This window comes from Chaetodon trifascialis, chromosome 23, assembly GCF_039877785.1.
Source record: "Chaetodon trifascialis isolate fChaTrf1 chromosome 23, fChaTrf1.hap1, whole genome shotgun sequence".
Classification (NCBI taxonomy): domain Eukaryota; kingdom Metazoa; phylum Chordata; class Actinopteri; order Chaetodontiformes; family Chaetodontidae; genus Chaetodon; species Chaetodon trifascialis.
Genome location: NC_092078.1, coordinates 12,632,959 through 12,655,380, shown reverse-complemented (window position 1 = coordinate 12,655,380; position 22,422 = coordinate 12,632,959). Strand labels below are relative to the sequence as shown.

The window sequence follows — 22,422 nt, the reverse complement described above, 5'->3', positions numbered from 1 at the left end:
CAAACATTTGAATATCATTTGAGTGTCACATAAGACAATATTTTTGAAAATCTCGCTACTGTCTCATGTGGAACCATCCGTGATTGTACACGTTCTGAGGGGACTCCTTGCTGCGTTACACTGAAACCGGAAGTTGTTGGTATATTGCTGCAAAAAATGTCCTAGCTAAGGCGAATGAATGGATGTTCTGATGCACTGAGGTGCCTTTTGCTGTCATCTATCCAAGATGACATGAACCTTTAAGCTCATAACTCAACTCTACCGCTCCGACCTTCCACGATTTCCCGCCTTTGGTAAGGGTACGACGATGATAATCGAGCTGTTTGCTGTTAAAACAAATTGTCATGCTAACATAGCTTAGCTTATATTGATTTAACATCAGGTTCACTGCATATTAATATTAGCCGACCTTCTAGCGTAAACAAACCCAGCCTGAGCTTCGACGTTTTACACTTAGCTTCAGGTAATTTAAAGTTGATGTTGCTGAAGGGGAATGCTAACACTTTTAACTGTTTATCTAGCTAGCATAAATGTAGAGTGCCAGTTGAGAAGCTGAATTTTTGGACAGCTTTCGGTCCTCGTTAACAAACCCCGCAGCCAAGGGAGGAAAAATTAGCAAAAGTTAAAAGAATTAACAAGTGAACTAATGTTTTCTGTCACGTTTTGCCTACACAGGGTACCATGGCCACGAGGATGAAGCTGAAGCTGAAGACTGTGTTTGTGCTCTACTTCATGGTCTCCCTCCTGGGCCTGGTCTATGCACTGATGCAGCTTGGTAAGTGGTCGCCACACAGTCTCAGAATGATCAAAACTTTGAGATTAAATACTTTTTCCATTGGATGGGTAGACGGGTGAACAAATACACAAAGTAAAACAAACGACCAAACAAAGTCACATTTACGTATTCGTGTTGTACAGGCAGTGAAGTACTTGTTTGTTTTTGTCCTTTAAACTGTCTCGTCTCATCTTGTGCCCCTAACACTTTGCAGGTCAGCGCTGCGACTGCACAGAACACGACATGTCTAGAGACCGTACCATATCTCGGCTGCGGGGGGAAGTGCATCGTCTCCAGGAGCTTATTAGGAACTTGGAGGCAACTAAACAACCCCAGAAACAGGCAGCCAAGCCCTCCCTTCCCACCATCTTTGTCATTACCCCGACATACGCAAGGTAGCCAAGGAGGCAGGCATCCTTATCCTATTTACTGCTCGCTCATCTCCTCCAATTCATCTCCACCTTCCTCTGTTGCTGTCCATGCCTGTTCCACACATAAACACACCACCCCTCTGATTTGTGTTTGTCCAGGCTGGTGCAGAAGGCTGAGCTGACTCGTCTGTCCCAGACCTTCCTCCATGTTCCTCAGCTCCACTGGATCGTGGTGGAGGACTCGCCGCACAAGACGCCACTGGTGACTGACCTCCTGGTGAAGAGTGGCCTGACTTACACACACCTACACATGCCCACCGCCAAGGACCGCAAACTGCAGGAGGTGGGCCAATACATCAGGCAAAAATCTCCTCAGTCTTTCCTGTTTTTGTGCAGATTTTTGCAATTTTGCATTCACTGTTTTCCCTCCATTTGAAGTATGAAAAAAAAATAGTGTTTCTCAACTTCCAGTCTGAATGCTCAATCTCCACCTTAGGGTGACCCCAGCTGGCTGAAGCCTCGCGGTGTTGAGCAGAGGAACGAGGGTCTACGGTGGCTCAGAGAGGACAGAAGGGCTCAGCCAGGGGGAGACAACCAGCAGGGAGTGGTTTACTTCGCCGATGATGATAACACATACGGCCTGCAGATATTTGAAGAGGTTTGTGTTGGAGTGTTCATTTTTATGATCCTCAGCAGTGGGCTGGTGGTGTACTGATGTCTACAGCTGTCTGTTTTGAATGTGGCGTGATTGAACAAGAAAAACAAATGCCCTCTTGTCTCAGATGAGGAGTACCCAGCGGGTGTCGGTCTGGCCGGTGGGGCTGGTTGGAGGGATGAAATATGAGAGGCCCGTGGTTGAAGGCGGGAAGGTTGGTGCTTTTTATGTTCTGGTTTGTCAACTGTTGAACTAAAGGAACACGTCAACATGATGATTAGCCTCATCTGGGCTTAGTGTAGGATATGATAGTATCAACAGTTCCCCTCTCATAAAGCTCAAACAGTTGCCTTTAATGCCTAAATATTCTTACCCTTACAGAATTCTCTATTTATGTTTTGCTGATTCTTCTCAGGTGGTTCGCTTCCATACCGGCTGGCGTCCCAGTCGCCCCTTCCCAATGGACATGGCTGGCTTCGCTGTGTCCCTCAGACTGGTCCTGGCCAATCCAGAGGCTCGTTTTGATGGAGAGGCACCAATGGGCTTCCTGGAAAGCAGCTTCCTTCAGGGGCTGGTTACCATGGACGAACTGGAGCCCAAAGCGGACAACTGCTCTAAAGTATGTAGAGTGTGTATGCGTGGAGGACTTGAGAGAATGGAGACAGATGTCTAAGCTGGAATAAAGGGCTTTTTACAGATATTATACTCCTCTGTGTGTGTGTGTGTGTGTGTGTGTGTGTGTGTGTGTGTGTGTGTGTGTGTGTGTGTGTGTGTGTGTGTGTGTGTGTGTGTGTGTTTTGTAGGTGCTGGTGTGGCACACACGGACAGAGAAGCCGAAGATGAAGAGAGAGGAGGCTCTGCAGGCTCAGGGACTGGGTTCAGACCCTGCAGTGGAGGTCTGAGGAACACACACACACACACACACACACACACACACACACACACACACACACACACACATTGTAAAGCGTACTCTGCTGTTTAATGCTGCATATGTAACTCTGCGTTGTAAATACTGTAAAACAGAAATCAGTTTGGATTGACATTTAAATTGAACTGGTTATCACTGTCTGTTCTTTTGTGTCAGATAGCAAATGTACGTGTGTGTGTATATATTGAGTGAGTGTTGTTCAAGCTGTTTGTTGGTGTATGTATCAGGGTTTTCTTTGGCTTTCGTGAGTGTACTTGTCTTTGTCCAGCAGTACAGTGGATGAGGACTCTGGAGGTTTAAACAGTTGCCTGATGGGGGCGCCGGTTTGTAATTTTACAAGGCCGTGCTCTTACACCACAGTACATTTAGCTTGAAGCTGGAGGAACGATGCATCTTATTACAGACGTCCATGCTTGTATCATTTGTAGGGTTTCACATGTGAACTTGTGCTCAGTGCACATCCTGCAGTATTACTCATTCCTGTCAGACGTTAGATATTTAGAGCTGCACCAAGTCTGTCTTTGTTTCCCCTGCGGGTTGAAACTGCTTCTTTACTGATTTCTGACCAAGATACAATTGCAACGGAGCACTTTATTCATGCATGGCTTCTATTTTTTAGCGATTAGTGTCCGTTACTCTGGATTCAGCCATTTAGATGTTCTATTTTGTCTGTCATCATCATAGGCATGATAATAATCTCTATACACCCTTTCTAATCAAAATGCATTTGCTGTCAACATAGTAGTATTGTGACACAAAGGTAGTGCAAAAGAGCATTTTAGACAAGAGCCACAAAACTCTCCAGTTATTTAAAAAATATGCTAAACTGTGCTGCAACACAGGTACAGTAAATACAGAGACTCTGTGGTTCCACACCCACTGTAGCTTTAGTCTTCAACGCACAGTATGTACAGTAATTTCTGTCACTCTGTGTCTCTCAATCAAAACAATGAAACAAGGACGTAGTTTGATGACGTTGTGTAGTGGCATGGGATCATGGGAGTTGTTGTCTTCATTGGTAAACAACCACCACTGCAGATGAAAATCTGTCTGATGTGACTCAGCCAGAAACATGGACAAGGTAATGTTTTAAAGTGTTATTCATGTTACGGTCTGTCACGTTCGCTTCCTCACTTCCTGACGTGTCATCTGCTGTTTCCTGTGATTCCCTAGAAGTTAAACCAACTAGAGGGGGGTAAAGGGGACATGAAGGCATTGTCAGGCAACCAAATGAAATGAATCATTAATGAAATTGCAGATTTCTCTGTGTTTGAACATTGTTGGAAACATTTGGAATAATGTAAGCGCACAATTCAACAGAATATTTAACAGGTCTTGTTGTTTTTAGACATTTTAATGCAGAAATGTTACATATTATACCTTTAAAGCTCAGCGTCCAAAGGCTGGTTTTCAGTAGTGTCATAGCACAGCTAGTTTCAGCTTGACAGCATTTTAATGTGTATATTTTTAGTGATGCTTTTAAAATCATAAGGCTTGTGAAATCAATCTTAAAGCCCCAAACAAGGCAACAACCCACTACTGAAGCTCATATAAATTATGCAATAAACAGATACAAAGCACGCTGTTCATGTTATATTTCTGCACTCCGATGACAAGAGAAAGACTTGAATTTGCCTTAAGAGGCAGGAAATCCCTGGTACGTTACAGTAGCGGTATTTCAAGTGTATATTTGAAGTCACAAATATGAATTGAACTACTCAAGCTGTGCTTGATGATCTTCCACGACACAGAAGTTGGAAGATTAAAGAGCAACATAACATTATAGCTCCTCGGCTACTGCTGTATGATACTGTAAAAACAAGCTAGTGCCTGCATAAGTGTAATTAGTGCCTGTAAGTCAATTCTCTACTGGTGTGTAATGTATTTATTACTGTAATACTGTTCTTTACATTGTACAATGTGATGATGTCTGTCCTCGGCCTGGAAAATAAAAATAGATAATGTAAAACATGTTTTGTTGCATTTGGTCTTTTTTAAGCTTAGAAATTATATTTTGTATATTTAACTTGCTTCACAAGCTGATATGCGGTTTGTGTTTGGGAGGAATTAGCACACAGTGGAACAGAGACGGAGCATTGTTCAGTTGGTATCTTGTGGTATTTGCAGTCATTTATTTTGTCACTTGCCTCTTGGGGTTTGAACCCGTGCAGATTGTTTTGTTTTTACTTGCCCGGGTTTGGAGAAAGCTGTGAAATAAACTTCTTGTTGGGCCAGTTTCGCTGGGTGTGGCAACGTTCTCAGAAACTTGGAATTAAATCCCAACCTGACTGATCCCGCAGGCCTGCTGAGAAATGCAGCAGACTGAGGTGATCTGCAACTTTTGATCCAAAATGAGCCCAAGAATGATCTGATCTTTCCTTCTCCGCCACAGCAGATGAAATGCGTTCATGTCAAATGTTTAAAACTCGGCTGCAGGTTGTCCGCTCTGTGTCTTTAAGGGCCTTTTTTCCTCAGAACACACTTTGGATCCCGACCAGCTGAAGAAATGCTGACTGGACGAAGAAGTCGAATGACTGTCTCGACTGTCTGCCTCACGTGTCTTATTTGAAACGCAGCCAGCAGCACATCTGTTCTCTGAGCGTGTCAGGTAATACTTAGTGTCACACTTCACAGACCTCTCATACTCTATTATGTCTGTGCCTTTCTGCCCTTATGTCTGTCTCGTTATGTCCCAAGTACATTATGTTCAAGATCAGCACTCAAGTACTGTCAATTTGACAGCTTTATTCACAAGTTACTGTTCAAATTAAGATGTTTAAATTTGATTTAATTGATTTTATTATATGTTTCTAAAACACTGTTTGTTCCAGATTAAACCTGCAGCTGGTCTGTATCTGAATTGTTGAGGAGTCATTTCCTCTTTAAGCTTTTCACGTGGTTTCATTTAAGTAATTGTTAGAACCCCAAAGAGATCAAATGACCGTGTATTTCATTAAAAAAGATTCAAGTTCAAAATATGAATGGTGCATCAGAACTTTCTTTACTCTCCCATTAATCATCTCTCGACCCCTCAGATTTATTTTGTGACCCTTTAAATGGGCCCCTCATCTAAGTTGGAAACTGAACTGAGCTCCACTGACAGCAGCTTCTTATTCATCAGTTTTGATCATGTAAACTCAGAAAAATATGTACTTTGCAGAACAAATACTTTTCCTTTTAACAGTTAACATCCCCTCCGGACGTGTTTTTGTTTGCGATGTCACAAACTTGTTTACATCGTGGTATTGGCACTTTTACTTGAGTAGAAAATCTGCGTTCTTTGTCCACTGCTTGTTCAGACAACCTCACCGCATGAAAATCAACACTAATCATCCGACCCCTCTACCTAAATGCTCCCTGCTTGACAGTGACCATGGCAACCTGCTCCCGGCGTCCGGTAGCGTCATCAGTGATTATCCACGTGGGCGGGGATCCTCTAACCTCAACACAGCTGAGGTTTTTACAGGCCGGTGTGATTGACGGCTCTTACGCCCTCGCCTGCTTGTTGACTGTATATGGAGTGTCAGGGGGCTATGAGTCCACCTCATCCCCCAACACACACTCACACAGGGCTTGTAAGGCGAAGGTGCACTGGGAGATGAGTCAGTGGAGCTGACCTCACAGAGCCGGACGCACACCATCTTTTGATCCCCTGTGATTCACTCACAGACGCATGCATATACCTGTTGAACAGACTGCTCGCAGAAGTAGTTTAATCACTGTAACCTTTAAACCGTCATCATCTGCGCCGTCATGCTTTCGCCCTTGGAAATCATGTTTGTCTTTGTGGCCAAGTTTTCCCAATATTGGTGTGTCCTCACACAGTATGCCTGTGTGTGCATGTACAAGAAGGTGTGTGAGTACTGTACATCAGGAAGCTTTGAGAAAACACACACAGCTGTGGAGCTCCCACTCCACGTCCCACCCAGGCACAGTGTTTACCATCCACACAGTGAGAGCATTCAATGGTCGAGCTCATTCATTTTATTTTCATGCACACATGCTTTCCTTTTAGATATGTCAGTTTATCAGTAAAGAGCTGTACCATGGGCACACCAGTGGATATGAAGGCAAATGACCTCAATTCAGGGGCCACTGTTTTGAACTTGGGTCACATTGTGCTTCAAACCCAAACACATGGTTTCATTCTGTAAATGTTATCAGTAAACATGTTGTCATTAAATTATGATTCATTATTAATAATGCCGTTCGTTGAGCTAAATGCTAACATGTTGTGCATGTTGAAGACTGTTGAACGCTCAGCCTTTGAGGATAACACTGAGTTGAAAGTCACATCTCTATGCACAGAATCTCCTCTATGACAGCTGAGGACGTTCAATGGTTAATGATTGATAGACACTGATATAAGAATAGGATGTTTGCGTGTGGTGAGGCGTTGTTTTGCAAGCTGAAATAGTTTTTGACTGTGTCATCTCATAGCTCGTGTTTGTTTTACAGATTTGAAATCAGAACTTTATCTCTGAGACGTTTTGTGTTTACCCATGTAAAGAATAGGTGTGTGCGCACCGTTGAGAAGAAAGAGTCCGAGGGAGAGAGAGCGAGACAAAGAGTCCTTGACAGTGAGAGTGCTTTGCTGTATATGCCCTTTTTGCATGTGTGTATTTGCTTCAGTGATGACAGAGCTGCAGGTTCAGGCAGAGTGGGTGTGTGACGTTGTGTGTTAGGGGAGTATCCTGAGCTCTGAGCTCAGTTACTCAGACTCCACACAGTCACACACACAAGAAAGGCATTGCTCACTGGTGTCCACACACACATACAGAGAAGGAAAGGAGAACACAGCAGGAGATCAGGTAAGACCTACAACTCTGTCTTATCTGAAAGTCTCTGCGGTTTGCTTTTTGCTACACAATTTGAAAAAGATTATCATGTATCTTGAAGTTACTTTCTGGAAAAAAAAAAAAAAAAAAAAATCAGGGAAAACTGGTTTCTTCTTACAATAAATAGCAGGATGTAAAATTATTTTTTCCTCATTCCTTCAGTTCTGTTTGTCTGGTTTTCTCAGCATTGTGTCATCAAATTTTAATTCAGTGATTTTGGATGTGAGATGTTTCCTGCATCTGGCTTAACTTTACCTGCTGAGCACTCAAATAGAATTTATCACCGCACAGAATGTAGATATTGTCTATATTGTGTATGTATTTATTTGGTAATCATATTATTTGAATTACTTTACTATAACTGAATTTGGCTCTACTCTCAATTTTAGCTGTACTTATTACAACTATTGTTTTAAACAATTTTTAATTTTATCCACTCTCAGACAACCAAGTCCTATATCACTCCATGGAACGTAAATGCTAAAGCCTGTGGGCAACTCAAATGGCATCTTTGCATGGCTAGCTTCCAACAAGCACACTCACAAGCTATAGCAAATGCTAACTTAGTACTTCTTAACTTGCTCAAAGTTGATGTAAGCACTAAGAACTCTAATGTAGCCTATAGACGGTGCGCTTTCTTACAGAAATAGTTCAACATTTTGATATATTCTCTTGCTGAGGTATTGATGAGAAGTTTAATAACGCTCGTGTCTGTGCAGTAGATAGTCGGTTTGTTAGCTTAGCTTAGTTTAAAGACTGGAATCAGCTAGCCTGGAGGACACCAGGAAGTCACTGCTTCCCGTGAAGAAATAGTCTGTCACATAGCCCTCAGTAAAACCACAAGCTGTTCTTTTTATGCTTTGGTTATTGTATGGATTAAACAAACAACATGTAATGCATTTAGTAGTGAAGTTTAGGGGAACTGGCAGGGAGATTTTTAACCACTGGACAGAGACAGGCTAGCTGTTTCCCCCTGTTTCCAGTCTCTGTGCTAAGCTAAGCTAATTACCTGCTGGCTGCACCTTCACCTTTGGACAGACACAAGAGAAGTATCTTTTCATGCTTTGAGTTTTATTTCTCTCAAGTGTGAACGTTCTACAGTGTTTTTCTTAACAATAGGTGCCATAGTTTGGGTTTGCTCAAGGACTAGAAAGCCAACAGTGAATAGGGTTCTCTTACATATGTTTGTTGTCAAACACAGATACTGACACGGATGACCAAAGTGCACTCCCATACAGCAATATTTGTGCACACTTCTTTCTTATGTAAGGTTGTATTGCAAAGGGTTTAATGGGTAATTGTCACTGAATCAGACTACACTGCTCTCTCTGGAGTGAAACCATGAAGCATTTTTCATAGCATCGTCATAGAAGGTGCTTTTGGTGAATTTGATCACACACCTGTTTGACATTACTGCGAATGAGCTAACAGTTAGGTTGCCTTTGGCATTGAGAGATAGTCAGTATGAAGTCACTGATTTTGGCTTCAGTACAACATCCAGCTGGTTAAATCAGTGTCAAAGTCTGAGTCCGCGTGTCCATGTGTATGTTTGTCTGCAGCTGGGAGAACATTGTGTCTTTAGCGGTGACATTCAGTTATCATTACAACCCTGATAACACTGACTGTGACTAGCAGGATCAGTCTCACGCACATGCAAGCACACACACATGCACACACACATGCACACAGTCAAATCAGAAGAAGAACTACCATTGAATCTTTTCTGTGCTTTGTTTTTTGTTGTCTATCATCTTTCTTGAACTTTGGTTGGTATGAAAGTCTCTGGGAGCTACTATGAAATGATAAGGCCTGTGTGTGTGTAAACGGAGACTCAAGGAGTGAGGATGAGGGCTATGTTATGTAACAGCATTAAACTCTAATCTCTCATGTCCCCCATCTTTCAGAGACAACAACAAAGAAAGAAGCTCTGAAACACGAAGAGTGCAGCAGAAAACGCAAGAAGTGAAAGAAGAACAGAAAGAGAAAAGATGGCAATTGGCAAGAACTCCAGGAAAAGCTCTGTGCGGAGCTCCATCCGGGCCCCAAAGTTTCTGGACAAATCCAGCGGCTTCTACGGTCGCCTTGATGAGCCTGAGGCCACTGCAGAAGTGGAGGATGTGAGGGGAAAAGAAGTGGAGGAGAGGTGGAACAAGATGGAGGACAGCAAAAGAGAGGAGGGAGTCGTGAGCAGCCCGAACCCAAGTTCAGTGCATGTTTCTGTGGCAGATGAGAGAGAAGAAGCTGAGGTGTTTGACTTCAATGAAGGGATGATGGAAGGTGACGGGGAGACTCTCCTCCAGAGGAAACCCAGCCGCCGCAGCAGCAGGTGGAGAAGAAGCTCCAGGAGGAAGCAGAAGGAGGAGAGAGCCAAGGAGGACACAGCCTGGGATGAGAGGCCCAGCCTGGGCACGGAGAGTCCAGCTGACCCGCAAGTCCCGGAGGACACAAGGGTGATAATCGAGGTAGAGATGGAGACAGTGAAGAAGGTGGAGGAAGAGGATGAGAAGGCAGGAGGAGGAAAGGAGCCCGTGCTCATGCACTTTACGGTTCAGGAGGATGCAGATGACCAGGTCCTGATCAGAGACAAGAAAAGGGGAAGAGAAGAGGAGGGAGAGGAGGAGAAGAGGATGAAGAGGGAGCAAGAGGAAGGGATGAAAATGGTGAAGAGGAACACGGTGAAGAATTACCGTAAGGTGAGGGAAAATAGACAAAGAAATACAAAGCGAGAGCTTTATGTTGTTTCTATCAAAGACTTTTTTAAATTCTGCCGCTCACAGTTACTCCATATTCAGCTTCACTCCACCTGGTTAAACTTTAAGCCCCTCAAAGTTACGTAACAGAGTCAGAGTTTGTACAACAGAGGGGTAAAGTTCTCCCTCAACATCCTCCACATACTGGCTATTATTCACCATGGAAACTATCACCTTAATAATAACCTGCCACCAAGGTCAAGGTACAGCAGCCATTGGTGCATGTCACCAACCCATTAGGTAACCTCCTCTGAAAGGATTTTTTTCCTTCACGTCACATTTAATGACATGAAAAAGCCAAGCTGGACCAGAGGTTCCACTAACAGGCTTTTGGCGGTGAAGTGGCAGCGGTGTGTAAACGTACAGCATGTACCTTCACCTGATTCGCATGTGCCTTAAGACTTTCTGCTTCCATTGAAGCATGTGTACAGAGGTGACATTCCTGAGCCTCCAATATCGCGCCCTTTGATCAGTGGAACGAAGTATGGCAGTGTTGACCCGCCTACTAAACTCACGCCATAAGAGCATTCCACTACTGTTAGCCAATCAGCCTCCACCCTCGGTCCTCAGAGCCTGACCTCTTGAGGACAAGAAAGCTCCTGCGGGCAAGAAAGCGGAAAAAATACATTTCTGCCATGTAAAGTTTTAGTTTCGCTTATGATATGCTGGATTGTTTCACATCTTCACAACAATCTAAGAGAGAGAAATCTCTCTGGAGTTGAACTGCCCACCAACTACTGACATGTGCAACCTGTGCTAAGGAAGTGGATCTAGTTTTATTTTAAGGGGTCACAGCACTTGTTTAATGCAACAGTACACAATTATACTATATAAGACTGAAGTGCAATCAATATTACAGTTGTCAGACTGTTTAAACCAGTAATTTAGGCCAAGTAACTCCAGACAAAACAGCTTCAGCTTCCCATTGATAGATTCTTTTCAATAGCTGCTTGTGTAAACAGAGTCAGTACACAGCAGGTCAGCTGAACATGCAGAAATGTGACCTTTCTCTATTGGAAACAAACAATTCACCATATATGAAGAATAGCAATCAGTTTTCAGGTCAGCCGTCTTGCCGTGTTTCACATCAGGTATGTGGATCACTAATCTTTGCCCTCCTGTTCCCCTCAGGCCTTGGACCGCGCCTTTCGTCGCGGCTGGGAGACCTTCGTCGCCAACCTTTACAGCGTCACGCTCACGCCCGTGACATCGACCCCACCGCCGTCCTCTTCACCTTCCTCAAAGAAGAAACTGACACACAACTCTGTGCTCGCTGAATTTCGGTAGAACTAGAGGGCAACATGGACCATAAAATGAGCCCTTTTCTATTTTGTTTATTCAAATCCTAATTACATACTATTTCCACTAATGCTGAATTGTGATGGGCAGTCTGGCCTGCATGACTTTCACCAAGACCTGAATGGTGACTTTTACAGCCATGTGATGCGTTTGACTCATGCATAAGGCCTAACATTAATTATTTATGCTTGTTACTGAGTCTTCTAATTACTCATCATAAAGTCTGCTGCCTTGTCTCATCACGTTGCACATTAATTTAGAGACAGACTGAAAGTAACCAGTTTTACTTCATGAGCTGAGGGAGCCGAGCTGTTGATTTCACATAGAAGTGGATGGGACTGGCTTCAATGGAAAAGTCAAGTCTTTAGGTGACTGAGCTCAGCTCCTTCAGGTTCCTTTCTGCTATGTTTAATAGCATCTTAGCTCCTTACATCCAGTCCACTATTAAGAGCTTACGCCACATATAATCTTTGTTCCTTTGGTCTAGCACTATGAAGCTAAAGTGTTGATGTGTAACCAAAAGGGATGGAAATTGTCCACCGTATAGCGATGACTGATTAGTGGACTTGTGTGAGTTGTGGAGATATTCAGATGTCTTAGGTTAATCAGTGCCATTTATTGCTGTCTGGCAGCTAATCAGTAATCAGGGAAAACTTGTGATTGTATGTTAGTATTTGAGAGAAAAGGTTTATTTTTATTTTTATTTTTTTTTTTACCAATGTTAAACCATTTCGACAGTGGTTTTCTCACCTGTGTATGCACAGATAGTTCAGCTTAGTCAGTGACAGTCAGTATTTGACTTCCTCGTGAGATAACATTCATCTCTCACTGTGTGTTCTGGTGAGGGTTGTTTAACCTGGAGGGACAGGACAGGAGAGCGTTTGAATGTGTGTGCATGTCAGAAAGAGAAAAAGATTATTTCAAAAAGGTTGGCTATGCTAATCGGCTCTAAATGCAGTAATATGCGTTGTGATTGTTAGAAATGCAGCTGTAAATCATGTTTGTTATGCACATTGTCATTTTAAAAGAGAGGTTTTAGTAGCCTAAAACTACAGTCATTGGCTCCATAAAGGTCAAATAACATTTAAGAGCTAACTATAGCTTCAGTATCAACATGAAGAAGACACGATGTACTATAACTGATTCAGGACATTTTTCAGTGTATTAATGATTGAATCCTTAAAATGAAAAATGCAATGTTTACAATAAGCCTGGTTTAATTTCCTATTATCCACTATGTATTTGTTTTTTTATATTACCTCAAGTGTACTCAGTAATTCTTACAGACTAGACTGAACAGGGTCGAAAACTTGTTGTGGTTGAATACAGTGATTGTCTAAAAAATTAATTTTTATAAAAATCTTGTTGTATCCTAATCAAAGCTTCTGAAGTCATGAACTGTAACAAGAAGCACTTTAAATAAAGACTTAATTTATTGTACTTGTTGTATGTTCATGTTAAGATTTAATGTAGCTAATGTCAGAGTCATTTTTTCAATTGGCCCATTTTGAGTGAGACCACTGCAGCTGTCAGTCATGGAATGGGCTGCAATGTAATCCTGCAACATCAGAATAGGTCCACTAAAAGTGCTTATTTTTTTCCACTGACAGGTTCAGATATTATTCTGTGTCCCTGTAGAAACAGACCTTTTTGTTTAAGAATAAAATCCCCCCCCCCCTTTTTTTTAACCAAAAACAGCTGCTAAATCACTCTTGCCAAAGCTACCAGACTCCATTCACAGAATCACGATCTCTATAATTGTTAAACACACTTAATTTAAACTCAACAGAAACAAAATGAAACTCACTAAAATCATCTTGGTTCATCTTTCCACTGTTCAATCACCATCTCTGGTGTGGTTGAAATAAATCCTTACTTCACCAAGTTGGATGTCAAAATATTCTGGTTCTACACACTGTTTTCCCCACTTCTTCCCTGATGTCCCTCCTTGCTCCTCTCCCAATATTTCCAGATCTAACAGGGTGAATTAAAGGTTTATTTTGACAAAACCAGATTTGGTGATTGTTGGAAGGTTGGACAGACAAACCAAGATGGTTTTGTTGAGTTTTATTTTGTTCCTGTCTAAAGTGTGTTTTACAATGATAAAATGGCAGTTTTTGCAAATGGAGTCTGGTGGCTTTGTGATAACCACAGTTTCTATGTGGATAAAGTTTTGTTATTTACACAACACAAATAAAACTGAGAGAGATAATGTGGTTCATATTCCTACTCTTATCATTATTAGCCTATTAAACACGCTAAACTTCTTTTATTTTGATAACAATTTCGAAAGTATTATGGTCAATACATCTTCAATTGGTTTAATTGGGCAGAAAATATCATTCAGCAGACTGTTAGTCTGACATTTTGCGCACGAGCCGTTTCCTCATCTTTGCCGCCACCTTGCGGATGTGAAAAACGTTGTTTTTTTCTTCGCGGAAATGACGTAGTAAAAAAAAAAAAAAAAAAACCCTCTTCAAACTTTCCACAAGTTTGTCTTCATCTCCAGCTTTAAAGTCCTCGCTGTGCAAATGGTGAGTTTAGCACACGTATAACAGTTTCCTCTGTCAAGTTAAATCTGTCCAAAGCTAAATGTGGCTCTTTGGAACCTTTGAGCCGTTTTCCCGGTGAAAGTTTGCCGGGTGGGAGGAGTCCTTCAGGCGGGACATAAAAACCAAACGGACCGGTTTCTTCTTCCACTTCCTCCTCTCTGCTGTAAGAGGTAAGATCCTGTACATTGTTTGTTGGCGTTGATTCAGTTGCATATTTTTCTATTTTAGTAGATAAGGTGTAACATTGAATAAGTAATGTTTTGACAATATAGCATATATATATGCAATTATAGTTTGTTATTTCCAACGTATTTACAGCAAATTAGCTATCAACTTGTGCAGCGTTTCAGTACCGCACCGACCAGATTGAGGGTCACAATCCTTAACCATCTGGCACTAAAACTTAAAAATTTAATCTGATTAATTTGGTTAACAGAAACGACAACATGTTTTCTACATGCTGCATGTAGTATTTGTCAGACAACGTAAGATTAACTCTTTCACGAAGCTCATTGTAGAAATGGCCGCCAATCTTTGCCGTGACTGCAAGCAGTGTCTCTCAATGATGATAACTTTCACAGACCTGTACTGAATGACTGTGATTGCACTTAATTATTCTGATGTGAGACACTTAAATTATATTAAGTCTTTCCACAAATGTCCCGAACACGTTGCGTGGAGCGGTCACGTGTTGGCCGGCCGTGGAACCTTAACCTGCTAGCTGCAGAGTGCTAAAGCTATCATTTCATATTGTTTTCTAGATGGCGATGAAGGATCTAGAGACTGCTTGCTGCAAAGGTAATTTCTTTATGCCATCTGACTCGTTTACACTATTGATTTAGATATGCTTTAATAAGACATGCAGATGAAATGTAACAGCATGGCCTAACATGGAGCTTCATCCTACTGTGATGTCCCATTTGAACTCTCTCACTGAATCTATCTTGAGGAAACTTAATCTCTCAAATGCTGAGTAGCATGAAGCTCTTACAAGTGTGCACATCTGAAATTGCTCTCACAACATGTGATATGATTCTTTTTTCCTCCTGTTATTCAGGTGTGCGAAGAATGTGGCTAAACTCTCCTACGTAAGGTAATTAGAAAATGTTCTATTGAAATTGATCATAACTAGTAATATTGGTGTTTTTGCTGTTGTCAGTTAGCCTATGATTGGCTCTAAAGTTGCTCAGTGCTGCTGTGATGAATCTCTGAACTCTCTCTTACTGAATCAGCCTTTGAAGAAACTTCTTTACCAGATTCTGAGTAGCACATGGGCTCAAATATACTAAAATAAGGCCAAAACACAACTCTGGTTATAAGTACTTGTCATTTGCAGCATTGTCTTAATGATCCTCCTTTCTAAATTGAAGCTTTTTTTTTTCTTTCCCTGCAGATGTTCAAAGCTGATCAGAGATGAAGATCAAGAATGAAGGACTTTAGCAGGTGAGCTAGACTGATGCTGAACGATATATCAAATTCTACCAGGGCTATGATTGATGATTTTGTTTTTTTCAAACAGACAAGCATATGCCTGATTTTTGTGATGCTAGGTTATTGATCTGATCAGCCCTTCAAAATACCCAAGGCCAGATTCACACCCCAGTTTATGACTAACCACCAGTTGTCTTTGCAGGCTGGTCTGCGCTGTCTACTCACCAAACTCCTCAAAGCGTCTGGACTGCACACCGGTGAGTGAAAGATTGATCTAGTTTAAGTATTCAGTCGTGGGGTCTTATCATGATGATTAGAATTAATGACAAGCATATGCCTGATTCGAGTGATGTCAGCCTTTAATCTGATCACCCACAGGTGAACTAATACACAATGTGTAGTTCGTAAGCATGTGATTCACTTTCTGGTGTTTTCTCTACCAGGCAGGAGTTTGCTGTGAAGTTTAAGGGAGGAGGACACATGAATGGATGAACATGTGAGTCTTAACATGATTGTGATAGTGATACATTATCAGAAATACCTTTCCTGAAGTGCACCAAGTGTTATTTCACATAAGAAATGGCACAAATTAAGTATACGTTTAGTGTAACGTAGTTGGTCTTTGGCACCAACAAGCTCAGCTGGATGTCCAATTTCCTTCAGTGTTCAGTCAAAGGCGAGGTGTTTCTGACCGTTTGAAAGGATGACATGGGGTAACACCCATCAAATGCCTGGACGACTAATGTCACATGGCAGTTTGTCACCAAAGCACTGATCAAGCGTTTGAATTTCATTATGTCACGAGAGGTTATTGTTGAACTCTACTGAAAGGCTACTTTCTCATGCAGAGGCTGAGTGGATACTTGGAAGAGGAGAGCACCCGCTGACATCACATGGTGAGGCTTTATTTTTTTGTTTGGTTGACTCGTTTTTAAGTGCACCCAATGAGGGAGTGTCTCTTCATAATGCAGTTCCAATGATGATGATACTTAGCTCACTTTGAACCGATGTGAAACGACACGAACATCTGAGTAACTGCATTTATTCACCAAATCTGTTCCCTTCAACTCACCATTTATTGTTTGATCCAGTAGCATTTGAAAATTGTTCAGATTAACTCTTACTGTAAACATTCCCATGTTACCATCTGAATTAGTTCTGTGTAACCAGTGTTTTATTTTGGACAATTTGTACGTGACCAGTAAGTACTTTCTTTTAATGTGCAATAATGAAACTTTGTCTTCTGTCAACAGGTGATTAATTGGCCGCTTCAGCAGCATGACTAAGGTGTTCGAGTTGAAGGTAAGATGTCAAGTCACTACTACAGCACCAGTGGCCCTTATTAACAGACTTGCTGAAAGTGATGAGATATATTTGGAATCTCGTTCGTCTGAACTGCTGTTGAGAAATGGAATATCTGACATCAGCAAAGGCTAACTGTTGAAGGTTAAAAAAAAAAAAAACCCCAAAAACTCTTGCCATATTGACCTCATAGTGTGTCATCTGTTGCAGGTATCTGGCTTTGGGACCTTCAGAAGATGCTATCTTCTCTCCAAAGGTGTCTGCCAAGGTGAGTGAGTACTCAGAGTGAATGCTCAGAGCAGCCACCAGGGCACAAGTGTCATTCTAGAGCCCAAATCACATGACATGGCCCAAAATGGTGGGAATTAAAGCAGTTTATAAAGTCTGGCTGCAAATGTCTCGCTGCATCGTTTCCTTCATGATGACACCCGCACACGTCTTACGCCACGTGTTAATGCCAGAACCTGAAAAGGTGAACCCACTGGCGTTACCGTGGCAATAAGGGGAAGACCTGTTGGGGCACCAACAGTCTGAATGGAAACAAACTTGACACGAATGTGACCAATGATTTAATTCTGTTGAGGTGCTTGTGATTGGTGCATAAGAACCAGTGAGATGTGGGTGCTTGCTGAAGTCAGATTTGATATAGGGCTGATCTTTAGAAGAGCAGCAAACATGAACACACACTAAATGTTGGCAACAATACCATTGGTACTATGGTAGACTGTTACTGACTTCCATTTATTTCTTCTTAAAGTTCCACATAAAGCTGACCTGAGGACGTGGAGGTCAGCATCACTGCCCCAGCATGTCGGAGTTGAGGTATGTAACTGGTCAGCACGCTCACATTCGCTGGCAGTTGTTAAGCAGAAGTGATGAGTTTCTTATTACCGCCCCAGTCTGAAGATTCATGACTGATTGGTATCCCCTCTGATCACACGTAATTAAATGTTGTCATTTTACGTTTCTCAAACTGGATGAGTAACCCTCGTCTCTTGTGGCAGGTTCAGTTTTGCGGCATGAAGTAATCACATGGTCCTGATGCTCTTTTGCTCATTTCGCCCACAAGGTGAGTGTTCAAAGTGTTGATTTTTTTATTTTTTCCCCCAGTTACATGTGTAAATTTAAGCAGAAGTGATGAGTTTCTTATTACCGCCCCAGTCTGAAGATTCATGACTGATTGGTATCCCCTCTGATCACAAGACTACAAGCATTCTTTTATTTATTTTGTGTTGGTTGTACACATTTTGACAGATGTCTTATTTTTGTTTTTTATAGTGTCTTCACTCCAGCTGGACCTGTTGTGCTGCTGCCTTTGGCCAGCATTTGGTAAGAATTTGAAAGTTACTTTTGCTTAAAGCTTAATTTAGAAGTGATGAGTTTCTTATTACCGCCCCAGTCTGAAGATTCATGACTGATTGGTATCCCCTCTGATCAACACTGTAATGAACATTTTTTGTTCAGCATTGAGGTTTTTGCCACCCCTCTCTAAGATGTGTTCCTTTGCAGGCTCGGGACTGAATTTGGGTACCGTCATAACTCAGCCATCTTGGTTGCAACACATTTGCTGCAGTTTGTCTGAAGATGAAGTGACAAAGACAGACCCTGGCACTTGATGCTACATGTATCCTAACTGAGCAACAGGACTGCTGTGACGTGTTGAATTATGCTTTGTAACGACCTGCCTGGACTCTGATGTCCATTTCCAGTTAACTGAATTAAATGGTGGAAACTTCAAATAAAATACAGAGTTCAGCACAACTTATTTTGTGTGTTTTATAATGTATTCAAGCTTCTCATAGACAAATGACAAGTTTGAATAGCCAGAACAGCGGAAACGGGGACAACTACTAATCCAAAGCTGTAAGCATAGTAAGAGCTATACAATTAATTTAGGGCTACCAGACTGACTTGTAGCAGCACAGTACTTCTTTAAGAATGGCATTATACATTTATCTTTATCAGAGAATCTGCAGCTCCTGCAATGTGAATATTGCACTCAGGTGTACGTCAATTATCCAGCTCTTCATTTAGGCCAAATTACATAAAAGGGGTTTCAGAGGGTTTTCAGATCTGCAGGCTGAGCCCGAATGTGATTAACTTCCAAAATTTTAAGGAAAGATATGCATTTTAGAAGCTCGAAGTCATGCAAATGATGATCACAAGATGTACCAATTGATGAGTGCATCCATAGCGAGTGCCCTGATGTCAGCTGAGGACAAAAAATCCATCAGCATGGATTATAAAAGCAAGGGCAGTTTCTAAACTGCACACAGATTTGTGAACAGTAGATCTGCTCACAGCTCTTTTGTGATGTCGCTTACACCAGGAAACTACATCCAAGATCAAATCAAAGGTGAAATGACATTCTTAGAAAGAGTGGATCTAAAGTAATGGAGGAAGACTGAGAAACTGAAATAACCTTTAAGCAAATTATACAAGCTAAGGATCGAAGAGCACCAAGAGAATATGATGTAGACTGTGTGTGTGTGAGCGAGCATGTCTGAGGATGTATTTTATGAACCCGTGCCTTTCAGTAGTGATGGCAATATTAAATCAGTCGGCATTTAAATTTATTAAAGAGCAAGTGAGGCACAAATTATCATCTGACAGTTTGTACATTGAAGTATAAAAGCAGGAGCCAACTGAGGATTCATGTCAGTACAGGAAACAAGTTTTCAATATGTATGTATTTACTAGAACATTTGGACAAATTCTGTCCTTTCTACATGCGACCTGAATCAAATATCTCTTAACTAGTGCTGTCAAAAATATCTCGAGTCCTAGTTTACAATGATGTGCACTTTGTAACTGTATCTTGGATCACCCTGTTTTGATCCCTTAGAAAGGGCTGTTGAAGGGGCTTTTTTGTAACCAAGTATTTATTTCTTTGTCATCTGTTTAAGTGTTAAATTGTGTGAGATTTGATCCATTCAAATGTGAATGATTGCTCAAAGTGAGAATGTTAGTGTGAAATAAAACACTGCACATTATTGTTTTCAATTGAAAAACATTTGCACAGAGCAAGCTTATCCACTTTTCCATGTTGATAACAGTATTAAAATGATAATTCAAGGCACATTTAGAATAGATAAAAATGTGCGATTACTTTGCGATTGATCGCGAGTTAACTATGACATTCATGAGATTAAATATTTTAATCAATTGACAGCACTACTCTATAACAAATAAAATGTAAAAGCCAGTTGTGATTCCTGTAATCATGGATGCAGCCTGTGCAGATGTCTGTATTTCAGATCTCCAAAGTCCAATAATGGGCCCAGAATTGTGCTGGAGCTCACCAAACGAGAAGTTGCTGTTTATTTGGGGGGGGGGGGGGGGGGGGAGTGTCAGTCAGTGGTGAAGATCCTTGCAGCGATATCGTCCAATAGCCAGTCCACTCCAGCTAACAGGTTCTCTCCCGTTACTGCACTGCAGCCAATGATGCACCAGTGATGACTCTTAATCTCATCCAGGGCCAGCGCCTGCAGGACAAACACAGCGAGGACACACACTGTGTTAACTCAGCTGTAATCTGACATGAAGACCTTAAATCAGCACCAGCAACATCAGTGAAATCAGACTTGGAACAGGGGTATGAACGTCACCTCTCGTATTGCCTCTTTGGACAGTGCACCTGGTAAGTCCTGTTTGTTGGCAAACACCAGCAGCGTTGCACCAGCTAACCTCTGCATGAAGGAAAAGATGCAAGCATAGATAATGATACAATAGTTAAGAAGACAGTCCTTTAGTGTTATCAATCAGTCTATTTGTGACAATAGAAAGTGTATGTGTGTGTATACCTCCTCCAGCAGCAGTGCACTGAGCTCCTGCCTGCAGTCCTCCAGTCTCAGTCTGTCTGCGCTGTCCACCACCCACACCAGCCCGTCTGTGCTCTCAAAGTAGTTCCTCCAGTAGGAGCGCAGTGACTTCTGACCCCCCACATCCCAAATATTCAACTTAAACCTAGAAAAGGCACAGCACGACAATTTAACATTACAGTTAACGCAAGGTGCTCACTGTGAACAGAGGTGCAGGGTGAACACTGACTGTGTGGATGTGGACTTTTTGGTGAATGTGAGGTGATACTAAACGTGCAGTGTGCAACAAAAACATGCGTGTGCATTACCCTCTGTGCTCCAGTGTTTTGATGTTGAAGCCCAGTGTCGGGGAGATGGTACTGACGTCTTCTCCGTTAAACTTCTTCAGGATGGTCGTCTTGCCCGCGTTGTCCAGACCTCTGCACGAGCCAGGTTAAAGAAACCCATAGCCTGGCTAACTAACGCTGTTAACTAATAGCTAGCACGTTAGCATGATAGAGCACAAAATACGCTAAACAAACGTCACAAGCATACAGCAGTTATTCTATATTCTCTATCCATACGCAGATATGAATTGCTGCTCGCAGCTCTTATGCTACTGACACATAAAGTCATTATCACGTTGATATTTGAATATTACTTTATTTCCAGCTAAGCTAGTAACGTTAAACTGTTAGAGGATACAACATTAGCAGTCTCATCTCCCGCTCCTTCTGCTTCATCTTCTTCAAAATGGTCAGCAAACCCATCGCGACGATGTCCCACTGTCGTACAGTTAGAAAAAAAGGAGGCTACATTAACTGATTTATAGTTTTGTATGAAACATATTTAGCATCCAAAAGCATTGCGAACCGGGAAGAAACTGTTAAGATAGTCCCGCCCCACGCAGCCACCAATTGGACTGTTGGGTGCAAAACGGACGTTGATTGGTTTAAGACTTTCGTAGCTGGGTGATTGGTCGGTGAGCACTTTTAAGGCGTGGCCGTGATGTGCACGCGTGTTTTCGTAGGTTTGGCGCTCCCGTGTGTCTGTTGTGGGAATTACACATTTGATTTGTGCAATCCGGAGATGATCTGTCAGCTTGTTTCCAAAAATATGCAGAATGTACTGCTGTATTTCCAAGAACATAAAATTAATTGGAAGATAAAATAACAAAGCTGATACTAATTTCAAAAAGAGAAAACATGCTCTACATTTAAGCAAGACACTGTAAAAAGTTCTGTTAGCCCCCTACAAACATTTTAAAACAGTGCAAAAACATCCTGCAATCCAAAACCTTTTCTTTTTTCCACCTCTCATGCATAATAAATAAACAAACAATACAAAAAGTCTTTTCACAGGGTTTCCTTGCAGGAATTAAAAAAAGGTGTTCTTCTTGATAACTGGCAATTATTTATAGCAATTATTATTAAAATAATGAATTTAATAATACATTTGGATTTTAGCTGGATACTTTGAAAGCTCAGTTAAGCTACTTAAGTTCATCATATCATCTGAGCTATGAGATTTCGTTAAGCACCGATATCCTCACTACCAAATTAACACAGTAGTGTGTGAAGAATTCCTTCTCACATAAGGATAATTTACACTGATTATCAATATGAGCAAACTTAGTAAAAACTAGATTGGATATTTTGAGTTTCTTTATAGACATTAAACCATGTGCATGGTTGGTACAACGGCTCTATTTCTACCTA

At 41.6% G+C, this 22,422-nt stretch overlaps 3 protein-coding genes, 1 long non-coding RNA gene and 6 other non-coding genes across 10 annotated transcripts; 9 read left to right on the top strand and 1 right to left on the bottom strand.

Moving 5' to 3' along the window:
• The first annotated feature begins 119 nt into the window (after window positions 1–119).
• b3gat3 (beta-1,3-glucuronyltransferase 3 (glucuronosyltransferase I)) lies at window positions 120–4,704 on the top strand. Its single transcript, XM_070993525.1, has 8 exons — window positions 120–293; window positions 676–775; window positions 990–1,170; window positions 1,306–1,489; window positions 1,643–1,804; window positions 1,929–2,015; window positions 2,217–2,420; window positions 2,605–4,704. Exons 2-8 carry the CDS (start codon window positions 682–684, stop codon window positions 2,701–2,703), a joined length of 1,011 nt encoding a protein of 336 aa, XP_070849626.1. The 5' UTR covers window positions 120–293; window positions 676–681; the 3' UTR covers window positions 2,704–4,704.
• A 4,810-nt stretch (window positions 4,705–9,514) lies between these two features.
• LOC139351559 (WD repeat-containing protein 87) lies at window positions 9,515–12,290 on the top strand. Its single transcript, XM_070993503.1, has 2 exons — window positions 9,515–10,263; window positions 11,452–12,290. Exons 1-2 carry the CDS (start codon window positions 9,559–9,561, stop codon window positions 11,605–11,607), a joined length of 861 nt encoding a protein of 286 aa, XP_070849604.1. The 5' UTR covers window positions 9,515–9,558; the 3' UTR covers window positions 11,608–12,290.
• A 2,026-nt stretch (window positions 12,291–14,316) lies between these two features.
• LOC139351627 (uncharacterized) lies at window positions 14,317–18,663 on the top strand. Its single transcript, XR_011603584.1, has 13 exons — window positions 14,317–14,341; window positions 14,933–14,969; window positions 15,229–15,264; window positions 15,565–15,614; window positions 15,805–15,859; window positions 16,046–16,098; window positions 16,451–16,498; window positions 16,856–16,904; window positions 17,115–17,172; window positions 17,662–17,726; window positions 17,909–17,973; window positions 18,183–18,233; window positions 18,414–18,663. It is a non-coding gene; the product is annotated as an uncharacterized lncRNA (long non-coding RNA).
• LOC139351858 (small nucleolar RNA SNORD29) lies at window positions 16,574–16,638 on the top strand. Its single transcript, XR_011603599.1, has one exon. It is a non-coding gene; the product is annotated as a small nucleolar RNA SNORD29 (small nucleolar RNA).
• Window positions 16,959–17,028, top strand: LOC139351859 (small nucleolar RNA SNORD30). Its single transcript, XR_011603600.1, has one exon. It is a non-coding gene; the product is annotated as a small nucleolar RNA SNORD30 (small nucleolar RNA).
• LOC139351864 (small nucleolar RNA SNORD22) lies at window positions 17,318–17,443 on the top strand. The gene has a single exon (XR_011603605.1). It is a non-coding gene; the product is annotated as a small nucleolar RNA SNORD22 (small nucleolar RNA).
• Window positions 17,770–17,839, top strand: LOC139351863 (small nucleolar RNA SNORD31). Its single transcript, XR_011603604.1, has one exon. It is a non-coding gene; the product is annotated as a small nucleolar RNA SNORD31 (small nucleolar RNA).
• On the top strand, window positions 18,032–18,101 carry LOC139351861 (small nucleolar RNA SNORD31). The gene has a single exon (XR_011603602.1). It is a non-coding gene; the product is annotated as a small nucleolar RNA SNORD31 (small nucleolar RNA).
• Window positions 18,270–18,344, top strand: LOC139351860 (small nucleolar RNA SNORD31). The gene has a single exon (XR_011603601.1). It is a non-coding gene; the product is annotated as a small nucleolar RNA SNORD31 (small nucleolar RNA).
• Window positions 18,664–18,682: 19 nt separating the features above from the next.
• On the bottom strand, window positions 18,683–21,598 carry arl2 (ADP-ribosylation factor-like 2). Its single transcript, XM_070993602.1, has 5 exons — window positions 21,410–21,598; window positions 21,034–21,144; window positions 20,708–20,870; window positions 20,513–20,593; window positions 18,683–20,389 (listed from the first exon to the last, which is right to left on the bottom strand). The coding sequence occupies exons 1-5, from the start codon at window positions 21,472–21,474 to the stop codon at window positions 20,255–20,257; spliced, it is 555 nt and encodes a 184-aa protein (XP_070849703.1). The 5' UTR covers window positions 21,475–21,598; the 3' UTR covers window positions 18,683–20,254.
• Window positions 21,599–22,422: the final 824 nt, after the last annotated feature.